At 40.5% G+C, this 10,868-nt stretch overlaps 1 protein-coding gene across 2 annotated transcripts; it reads right to left on the bottom strand.

Annotated features, from left to right (window-relative positions):
• Positions 1–262: 262 nt before the first annotated feature.
• Positions 263–9,520, bottom strand: RGS18 (regulator of G protein signaling 18). Of its 2 annotated transcripts, none has more exons than XM_014271713.3 (5): positions 9,161–9,520; positions 8,377–8,478; positions 5,615–5,679; positions 4,428–4,594; positions 263–2,136 (listed from the first exon to the last, which is right to left on the bottom strand). In XM_014271713.3, exons 1-5 carry the CDS (start codon positions 9,277–9,279, stop codon positions 1,882–1,884), a joined length of 708 nt encoding a protein of 235 aa, XP_014127188.2. In that variant the 5' UTR covers positions 9,280–9,520; the 3' UTR covers positions 263–1,881. The 2 variants fall into 2 exon arrangements, with proteins under 2 accessions (XP_014127188.2, XP_005493675.2); XM_005493618.4 differs by having other exon boundaries at positions 5,615–5,676.
• Between the last annotated feature and the right edge of the window lie 1,348 nt (positions 9,521–10,868).

The following is a 10,868-nucleotide window of genomic DNA, read 5'->3' as shown; positions in this document are numbered from 1 at the left end:
GCCTAACTATTCTTTAGTGAATAAACCCTTCAGCCAGGTCCTGGCTGCTTTCATTGTCAGAAAGAGCCTATGCCTGGTGTTTTGAGATCAGGGGAGGGTGATGAATAAACCAGCATAGATAATCATTACAAATGTGTTTCCTCTCTGTTCCCCAGGTAAAGGTAGGAGCTTGGAGATGGTTCCTGGGTCACTGTGGCTCAGCAGCATTTCCACATGAGTTTGGATCTCTGTGCACAGTAACAATTTGTTTATTGTGGCAGTGATTACAGCTAGAGTTGAACCTAGGTGAAGTCTTCACATCTTCCTCATCAATGTACTGATGATAAATCAAATCCTGGCAACTCTTTAAGTAGATCTGATTTATTGGAAGTTAATAAAGCAGACAGGGAAACCTACAGATCCAGAAGCTCTTATACACACCAAATTAACAATGAACACAAAGTCCCATCCTCAGGAACTGCATCTCTTCTCCTTCACCATTTACAGAAAGGGGAGGGAAAGGGAGAAAGCTTAAATTACACAAGAAACAACGTAATATACAAGTCATAGTTACAGATAAATCCTGCAGCCCCTTCCTAAACTGAACCAATGTTTAAGATTTTAAGAACTGCCCCAAGCTTCAAGGTATGTCTGCATCAACTGTGAAAGTAAAGGACAGACTGAATGTGTGCGCTGACTATAAAAAAAAAAATGTCTGTCTTTGATAGTAAAGAAATAAAAAAGAAGATTTCTCCTTCCCCTTCTATGACCTATAGAGAGGATATTAATGTCCAATGGAACTGAAAGTTGCCCTGCCCGAGTCCAAGAGCTGTAGTAACAAAGTTGGTATACCACGACTATTTATAAATAAAAGTAGAAATATTTTGTATTTATATACATAGACATCAGCTGGTATTTAAGAATACACATTGTGTTAAAATAGCATTCTTGTCCCCTTGCTGCTGCTCATTTAGTTGCAAAAAATTAGAATACATGCATTTGATGCCAAAGCTAATATATACATCATAACTTAAAAATAGACAACAGACATGTGGAATAAGAAAAATGTAACCTAAAAAATTAAATAGGTATTTTTACGTTCCTCTTAAAATAGGCAATGGCCACATTTTAATTATAGATTTAATTATGCAGTGTCTTTAGTTAAAATAAATGTAAATTGGCATTATACCTTATAATGTTCCTGTGTGTTTTACAGTATCAGAAAATACCACAAATTCTCTGTGCTTAGTGTAGGAAATATTGCAAAAACACAAATGTGTGCAAAGACTGGATACAGATATTCTAACTGTGATGAAACTCTGGCATAAAGGTACAGGTCCAGGATACGTGTTTGGTAATATCAAATGGGACTACATGAGAAATTTTTAAGCAGGAAAATCAAAATTTTCCCCCAAATCTGATCACAGCCTTTGCTGTGAGTTTAAAACAAAAATTCCTATATGAAAACTCCACATATTATGATTTGCCAATACATCACCTACTTTTCTATGAAAGTGAGATTCTGCTCCAGAACTCTGATGTGCTATAAGTGAATTTTCTTTTGCTTCACCACTTAGTTACACCCGCTGAGGGTTTGGGGTTTAAAACACACCCGGGTTGCTGCAGGAGCTGGGGGTGAGGAGGGCCGAGCTGGGACAGGGACACATGGGGACACGGGGGATGAGGAGGGCTGAGCTGGGCTGTCACCACACGGGACTGAGGAGGGCTGAGCTGGGCTGTCACCACACGGGGGACACAGGGGGTGAGGAGGGCCGAGCTGGGCTGTCACCACATGGGGGTGAGGAAGGCTGAGCTGGGACAGGGACACACTGGGACACAGGGGGTGAGGAGGGCTGAGCTGGGCTGTCACCACACGGGACTGAGGAGGGCTGAGCTGGGCTGTCACCACACGGTGAGGTCCGGCCGCACGCCCTGGAAGTCGCTGACGGTGAAGGAGCGGGAGCGGCGGCGGAGCGGGGCGCGGGCCGCGGGCCGGCCCTGCAGCAGGCCCCGGTAGGGGGCGGAGCGCAGGAAGCGCGGGTAGCTGTCCTGCTCCATCAGCCGGTACACCGTGCTCTGCGCCGCGTCGAAGGTGCTGCGCAGGGGTTGCCGAATGCTCTGGCTTGTGACTTCCTTGGTGTGAAAGTCCAGATTCACCTGGAGGACGAGGAAAAGGGTATTTAATGTACATTCATGCGTATCCAGTGTTATTATCTATAGCACTGATTCTGTACACCAGGAAAAGACTTTTCTGATAAGAGTGAAGCCTTAAGTTTGAGCCTTCATATTTTCCAGATTCTGTACTGCATTAGTTTATAACTCTGAACTTGTTATAAAGTGTTAGCAAGTTCTCTCCACAGCTTAGTTAGACAAAACTATCCTTTTCCAGCCCCAGGACCAAGGGCACCGCTGCAGCTTCAGGCCCAAAAAGTGCAAACAACAGGGAATGGAGGAGAGCAAACTGGGAGGATGGGACTGCATCACCTGGAGCTGGAATTGGAAAATTAACCCCAAGATGGAAAAGGACCAAAACATAAAAGTGTGAAAACTTGTGTCTTGTCGTCCATATTGGGTGTAGCCGCAGCTGGATCTTGTACTGCCCAAGGTGTATCCTGTGAAGGCCTTTAATAAATCTCTATTTTATTCCTTTAACTCTGCCCAGCCTCTATTCTAGTAGCCTCTCAAGGCATGAGGAGGACCTTGAATCCCCCATACAACAGGATATTAACAGCACAGAATTAGTGTGTTTGCCTTCAGTGGTGGCTCTCAGAAAGTCTCCACAAATCCCATTGTATTCCATTGTACCATGGAAAATTGGGGAAACAGAAGAAAAACTCTGATATTTGACTAAAAGTAATTTTCTAAGAGTGAACACTGTATAGTCACAAGTTCCCAGCTTTGCAATACCAGACTATTACAGATCTCTTCTGCTCTCATGTAGGATTAAAGTAGAACTTGTTCTAATAAGATGACATTAGTGAATAGTTTAAATTTCTGGTTTCTGTGTACTTTCTGTAGTAGGAAGATGAAAAAATTCTAATTGTTTTTAATTTAAATGGGTCTCTGGAGGCCTTAGATTGGGGAAGTATCAAAATTACTATTTACTCCATGTGCTGCTGTATTCACCCTGGGAAATGCTTAATAGTATAAGAATTTTAATGAAGTGACAGGCACTGGTTCAAGCATGTTATTTTGAAAAATAAGGTGGAATATATTTTAAAATTTGTTGACCCAATCAAAAAGTGACTTCTATAATGTTTTTCTTTTCCTCCCTGAGAGGCGCCTGTCATTTCCATACAACTAGTTGGAACAAATAGTCTAGATCTAAGAGCTGAAGGGCAATTAGTGATCAGAGAAGGGTCCACTCATCCAAAATTTTATGATCCCATCAAACTGTAGGCTTAGAACTTGTGTAAAAGAGTTCTGCTGGACAAGGAATCAGAGGAGATGTGCAAGCTGCAGAGCTACGTGGTCTCAGCTGAGCCCAAGGGAGGAAGTCACACCAAAGCCAAGTGACCAAGGTGAACCACAGCACCCACCCTGCCTGCACCAAACTCAAGAATGGCAGAGAGAGAAATTGTTATGTTACTATGACTTCCCTGCCCTGTCCTCTCCTCAGCTTTCTCCTGCTCATCTCTTTGCTTCAATCAGTCTCAAGCATTGACAGTGTCAGCACTTGTTACCTGTCCAGGGCTGCTTCTCCCCAAAGGCACACAGCAGGGAAAGGAATGGAAAGGGACATAAGTCCTTGAAAGTAGGCATTTCCTAGGAAAAGCAGATCTGAATCCTAATGCAATCTATGGGAATTGCAGATGGAAACTGCACTGCTTTGCAATCTTTTCACTAAAACGAGAATTAGACCTTTTTCACCCTCATTACAAGGAAGCAGAAGTTAGTGTTTAACTTCTCCTATTCTGGCAAATAAAAAAATACAGCTATTGATCTACTCAAATGGGATAGAATTAAAGGTAAATGTAAGTCAAAAAGACCTATTCAAGAGGCTGCTTATGATTTCACTGAAATTTGATGATCTCCCAACCTGTTCTTCTCCTTTTTAGGGCAGGCAAAAAATTATTTCTTTTGTTCATTTATGAACCCTTCATAAACTTCAGTAAAATGAATAAGTTGGAAATGTGAAAACTTTTCATTCTTAGGATATTAAGAAAAGGCCTTAGCACTGGTGAGGATTGTCATATCAACATCGTTTTGAGCTGACAGTAACACACCAGGGGTATACAATTGGAGGTGGAGGGGTGGAAAAGGGAGAGGGAGTCAATCAAGACATGTCCATGCTCCTTCCAGAGTTGACTTTTATGAAAGTCTTCTTATATCAGGAGACTTCAGGATTAGCTCTTGAAGCTGCTTCTGGGCATGCACTTCTCAAAAGAAAGTTTCACCAGATGCAGTTGTGTCAATCAAACACTATGTATAATGAGAAAGGTCTTTACCTCTTTTGGAGCATCTTTCTGTATGAATGTTTCAAAAATGGTCTTGGCTTTTGGCAGAAGATCATGTGCGCTTTTGCTTTTCTTGTAATCCTCACAGGCTATCCAGAATTCGATGTTCTCCTCACTGAACTCAGTTTTCAGAAACTTTGTGAAGGCATCCAGCCCAGCTACAAAAGCGAAAGTTGAATTGCATTAAAAAAATCTATCCTTATCAGACAGTTACTCTTTCAAAGAGTCTGTACAATGTAGTAAAATATGTTTTGCTCCCTTGGAATAATACCACATTAGAGATAATTATCCTAGAATACATAAAGGCTGTAAATAAGAGCAGTTTCTCCATTGTGATCCTGTAACTCTCCTTACAGAATTCTCAGCATCAGTAAAAAAATGCTACCAAGATCTCATAAATTTAGAAAAAAAAACATTAAGCAAAACCTATGGGAGTATGTGGAAGTGGTGGACTTTATTCCAGCTGAATATCAATTCAGTTTGATCAAAAATCTATTTGAATCTTTGCTCATAAGTAAACTACTCTTCAGCAGCAATTTAAAATGGATGGCTTTCAGCATCTCTGTAATTGGTTTTATCCTGCTGTTGTTATACTGAGGATATTTTCTTTGCCAAACATGCTTCATCTGTGGAAGTAATGCAATTGTGTGGATGTGAACTGTTCAAGGAACAGATTTGAAAAGCCCACAGTGTCCAGCACTGTAGCTGAAACATGTGCCCCTCCAAAATGAAGGCAGGAACATATGTGCATTTGATAATTATGGGAGCAGCAGGGCCTCTCAGTGATGGCCAGCTTGGATCTATTCACTGGCTTATAAATAAACTGTCAGGAGTGACAAAGTCTTAACTACATGGAGCATATGCAGTTAGGAATATTTGAGCAATATTATGGTTAAATGTTCCTGTTTACTGAAGGGACTCTTTGCTGTTTGCTGTATTACTTTGTTCAATAAAACACCAAACACAAAAATTATTTTAAACTATTTTCACAAGTTGACAGCAAACTCTGGCTGAAGAAGACAAGAAGAGCAGGAAACACACGCTGCCATAAATGACCCATCATAGTTTAGGTAACTGGCATGTCTATTCAAGGGCATAACTGGATTTTATGATTTTCCATCCTTTACCATCAATTTTCCATCCTAACAGTCTGCATGGAGAGACAAAAAACTACTGACCTTTCTCAGAAAGTAGTTTGTCAAAAGACTCTCCCCATTTCACTGCTTCTTCAGGAGACACACTGCTAAGAAACAGAAAAGAGTTAGAATAATTGTTCACACTGTGCATTTAGGAAGCTGTGTAACACACATTATCTGTCACCATTGTGGCTCAGGACTGTTCCACAGAGCCTTTGATTAGATCACCTCACTAAGGGAGATCATTCTCTAAGGGGCATCAGGAACATTTCCTTTAACTCTCTCTTGACATTTTTTCCTGCAGAGTTATATTTCTTTTCTCTTTTTATAAAAACATCAGAGCAGAGGCTTTTCACTGTGGTATTTGTGTTGTCCTACAAATCTTTAAGGCAATTGAGACCATGTAGGATAGTGAAAGTCATAAAGGAAGCAGGTCTTGTCAGCTATTTAAACTTGAGATAGTCATGCAGAGATGTAGTTTTGAATATGCTCACTCTGAGGCTGCTTTTTTACCACAGTCTGCTTTTTAAATGAAATATACAGAATTCTGTAGCCTGAAGAAAAAACTGTGGCAATATGGTTTAGGTGTCCGTTTTACAGGGCAATAGCATGTGTAGTCTGGTTTGTTTACCACAAACATTTCAAATGCCATGTTATTCTGAGACACTGTGCCTCATTTATAAAACTCCTCATGTTCTTCATCAAGTATGTCAAGTGGCACGTGTTTCCCGTCAATTTTGAAAAGTCTGCCCTATGTAACAGCAAAGAAAGGGAAAAAAGAAGCAATTTTTATCAGTTGCTTTGTGGATGTGCATGTTTGGAACCATTTTCATTCCAGGACAAATCACAGGACACTGAAAGTATCAGTAAGTGACTGGTCTGGGATTAGTTGATCAAATCAACTTATGGACCAAGCGTTTCTGGAACAGGATCCCACTTCCTCATCAAGGCTTGCGGTTCTGTTTCCTGATTTACACAGTTTGGGCCCCCTTGGCAGGGAGGAGGCACATGAAGTTTAGATGAAAGGAAATTCCAATCTCTTTGGTAAGGAATTTAAGCCAATAATGACTCTGGGTTTGCACAAAACGTGAAAGGAGGCGTTTTGGTTTGGTTTTTAAAATTTTAATAGGTATCACATGTTTCGTAGCTGAAGTAATTTCTTGCTGGAATGAAAATTTTAACTAGAGAGAAGAAAAGAGTTCATGAGGAGAAATTCGGGAAAGCAGAAGAATTCTGGAGTCAGGGAAACGAGACCTCACTCCCTTACAGCATTTATTAGTTATGAGAATTACAGAAAGTACCATGAACTCTGCCAGCTGCAGGTTCCTGTCCCTACAGAAATTATTTTGGCCATAGTGAAAGATAGAGCCTTATGTCTTTAGACCACATACTCAGTTGACAAAGGCATGAAATACTGGAGAGGATCTTTGTGGGTTTGGAAACTCCTCCTGTGAGTTTCTGGTTTTCCTTCAGCATCTGCAACAACCTGGGAGCCTCACAGAACCCCAACACCTGAGTGCAGCAGTGAGCTTGTGCAATAATAAACAGAAACCAAGATTTGTTCAACTTTGCTGCCTTCTAAATATGAGAAGAAACTAATTTAAACAAATGAATAGACATTTAAACTAAAACCAAAGTTTTAAATGAACAAATTAACTTTTCTACTATCACCTCAATTTCCACCTGCAGTGTTTTATTTAAATCTCTTTCTATTTATTTTAGTAATTCTGTGTGAAAAATGGAAATTATAAAATCTAAGTAAATCACTTAATAAATTTCAAACTATTATCTCACATTATTATTTGAAAAAGAGTAAATTTGTTTGGTTGGTTTTTTCCCATTTTTTGACAAATATAATTGTCACTTTAATCCAAATATAAGACCAGCAAAAATCTACAAGTTTCTCTTTCATACAAGAACAGTCAAATCTCTGTTAGTCAGGCACCAGCAGAGAGTAACATGGTAAAAGACAGCTGGCTGAAGGAGGAAATGATGTTGAAAGAGGGAAATTCTTCAGAGAATTGTTACCGCTCTGAAAGCGCCAGTCTGGCAGATGGTAAGAATGCAGTGAATGGTTGTACTTTGCATAAAATACCTGGGGTATGTGAGCCACACAGCACTGTCTGCCTCTATTTTCTCTTTACAGATGCAATCTTAGAATGGTTTGACACATCTGCAACCAGGACCTCTCAAAACGTGAGCAATAAACACGGTTTATTGTTTAGATACCCCCTCCCCAGCCACTTTTCCCCGGGTCCTGGAAGCAGAGTTTGGGTCCTTAGGTGACCTCTACCACGTGGTCGTTAATTAGCTCGTTAATGCATCTTTATGGTAAATACTAGGGACAATACTACCAAAGTGTAGAAATTTTGGAGACAAGAGTGTTCAACCAATTACTGCAGTTACTGAGGAACTCTGCATTCACTGTCTAAAACTGGTATTTGTGCATCACAGAAGTATTTGGAAAACCTGCTTTGCCAGGAGCTGTATGATTTTCCTGCCAGATGCATTTCTGAGTGGATTATTGCTCTGTACAGTCAGTGGACTCGTACCAAGGCTGCTGGCACAAGGTTTAAACCTCTCTGCAAATGTATGGGGACCAAGTGGTGTGAAAACACTGCTGATTACCTCGATGCATACCAGGTAATTCTGTAGTGTTTGCATGCTTGGGTTACACTGATAAATTTTCAAAGTGTTACTCTGCCCAGTCTGAATGCACACACATGGGTACAGGAAACATCCCAAGTCACACAGGTGCTTCTTGGAGGAAATCACCAACCAACCCAGTCTTTTACAATGTTTACCTTGCTGCTTTTGTCAAGTTTCCAGGTTTGCCAAGGTGATCACTTTCATGGAATTCAGGTTTCTGCAGGAGCAGGCTCAGCCTATTTCTCTTCTGCTTAGCTCTACGACAGAATTGGAGTAGCTTTTCAAGAAACTTGTAGAAAGTTGGTTTTTCCCTCTCAAGCATTCTCTGCTTCTGCATTATAGAGCTCCCTATTTTCACTTACAGTAATGTTGGTGTTACTTCTCCTACGTATATTATTCACATTAATGTTTTTTTCTTCATAGCTTAGCACATATTTTGCACTGGCAAAGAAAAATGGAAATCCTTTTATTTTCAGCATCCTTTTAATTTATTTTAAAGATGAGGGGCCAAACTTCCCATTAGACAATGTAAACAGTTGGCTCAGTATCTTCTACTTTTAATGTTTCACAAAGAAAAAAGGAAGTATTGCTTCCTGTCATTTGAAATTTTTGAAAAAAGCTTTCCCGGATCATATTCAGGCTTTAGAGAATCATTTCTCAGAATTTCTTGCAATCTCTCTTTCTTAGTATTTTTAGATCATTAATTTGGTATGTTTCTTGTCCTCAAAAAAAAAAAAAAACCCAAGAGTTCTTTGAGATAACTCTTCTTAAAGAGTTAATATTTTACACATACAATTTCTAGGATTGTAGTTCATGAGTTCTCACATATATGTCAAAAATGAAATTAGCTGTGTCCTAAATTCACCCCCACAAACTATGCTAGAAGAATCCTCCATGTAAATAGAACACGCAGAAGGTTGGCATGACCTGAACACTTACCCAGGCTTGCTTGCCTTGTTTGGCTCTTCCTTTATCGCTGGTTTCATGACTTTGCAATAGGGTTTATCCTTTGAAGCAGAAATGTTGAGCTGGGGGAATAAAAGAAGCGGGTTCTCCATCTTCTTCTAGAGAAGCTTCTGGCTAGGTTCCCTTTGCTCCCTCGGCCCCGCTGCGTGCTGGCTCGGGCTCTCACATGCTGCAGCAGCCTGGGCTGCCCTGGCCAGCCCAGCCCTGTGTCCACAGGAGCTGGTGGCAGGAGGTGGCTCTGTACTGGGCACTGCAGCTGTGCCCACGCCGGGCTCCGAGGGCAGCTCTGGTTGTGCCCTCGTCCCTTGGGGAAGTGACACTGCAGCTCTGCAGGGCTGGCGCTACAAACCGCAGCCCAGAGCAGCAGCTGCTCCGCGCAGCTCAGCTCCCGTTCGACACCAGCCCGTGGCCCCAAACACCTGTACATGCCCCAGGCTCCTAAAATTAACCTTAATGACAGTTATGTCACGTGAAATAACATCCAGCCTTCTCTTCAGCCCCCAGAAGCGCCGTATCTGCCCTTGAGCTGCCCTCTGCAGCATCAGTGCTGTGTGCTGCACGCAGCTCCATCCACAGCACACTGACTTCAAACTCAGAGTTTCTCAGTGTCTCCTCCAAGCTTTGGCTGGTCAATCATTTTGCAAGCAGATATTTTTTTTTTTTTTTTAATTTTAATTTTTGCACCGTTCTTCAGAAATTACAACCACCCACTTCTAATTTCTAGGTCATCCACTAAATGCTCCCTCTTTCACTTCTCTGTCTGTGGATTTGTGTTTACTTGCAATCTCCCACCCAGGATAGAAAATCTTTAGCTCAGAAAAAAAAAAAATCTGCATTTTTAAAATTTTTTTGTGTTACTAAATAACCCAAAACTTCTCATTTCAGTTTGCATAAAGTAAAAATAGATTAATCTTTGAGGTTCATCAGCACAAGTTATCTCTTACATACAAGTCTGATGTCAGTTAATTTTCTTGGGTTTAAATTCAGTTTCTCTTGGAGGTGTCATAAGAACAATACATCTAATAAAGAAACATCTTCAGTGTTAGCTGAATGAAGAACTGGAAAGGGTTAAAATTACTGCAGTTAATTGATTAAGAATTTAATAGTTCTCATGTTTTTAATGGCAGTGTCTCATTTTGATTTCTCAGGTAGGACATTGAGCTTCGAGGAGAAGCCATGACCTCATTACCCCCCGTAATTTTGTTGTCTTTTACTTCCATGGGTACTTCTGGTGAGAGTCCCACTGTGGCCTTTTTCGTGTGGAGCTAAGGAGAATGGGAATGGAAGAAGAAAAAGAAAAGAAATGAAAAAATCCCAACTCTGCTAGGAATCCAAATTTGTGAAACATTAAAAGAAGAATAAAATGTAATCTATCGTGATTTTTTTTTAAGAGTTAACTGAAAAACTCTCTTGTGCCACATGTGTGATACAAATTTTAAAATCAGACTGAATGGGGAACAGTGCACAACTGCCTTTTGTAACCCAAGGGACTTTACGAAGCAGGGTTACAGTTTAAACCTAATTTTCAATTTCAGAGAAGGCTTATATCATGCATATTTTAAACTGGCTTTAACCGCAATGTGTTTCATAATTTATTCTGCCTTTAACAGATAAGTAAATAAAGATAGACTGCATTATTTTATTTCACTTTTCTGCAATAGGGGTGGTCACATGTTACATG

The sequence above is a fragment of the Zonotrichia albicollis genome, chromosome 8 (assembly GCF_047830755.1).
Source record: "Zonotrichia albicollis isolate bZonAlb1 chromosome 8, bZonAlb1.hap1, whole genome shotgun sequence".
Lineage (NCBI taxonomy): Eukaryota > Metazoa > Chordata > Aves > Passeriformes > Passerellidae > Zonotrichia > Zonotrichia albicollis.
Note: the sequence above shows the minus strand (reverse complement) of the source record. Positions and strands in the feature narration are given on the sequence as shown.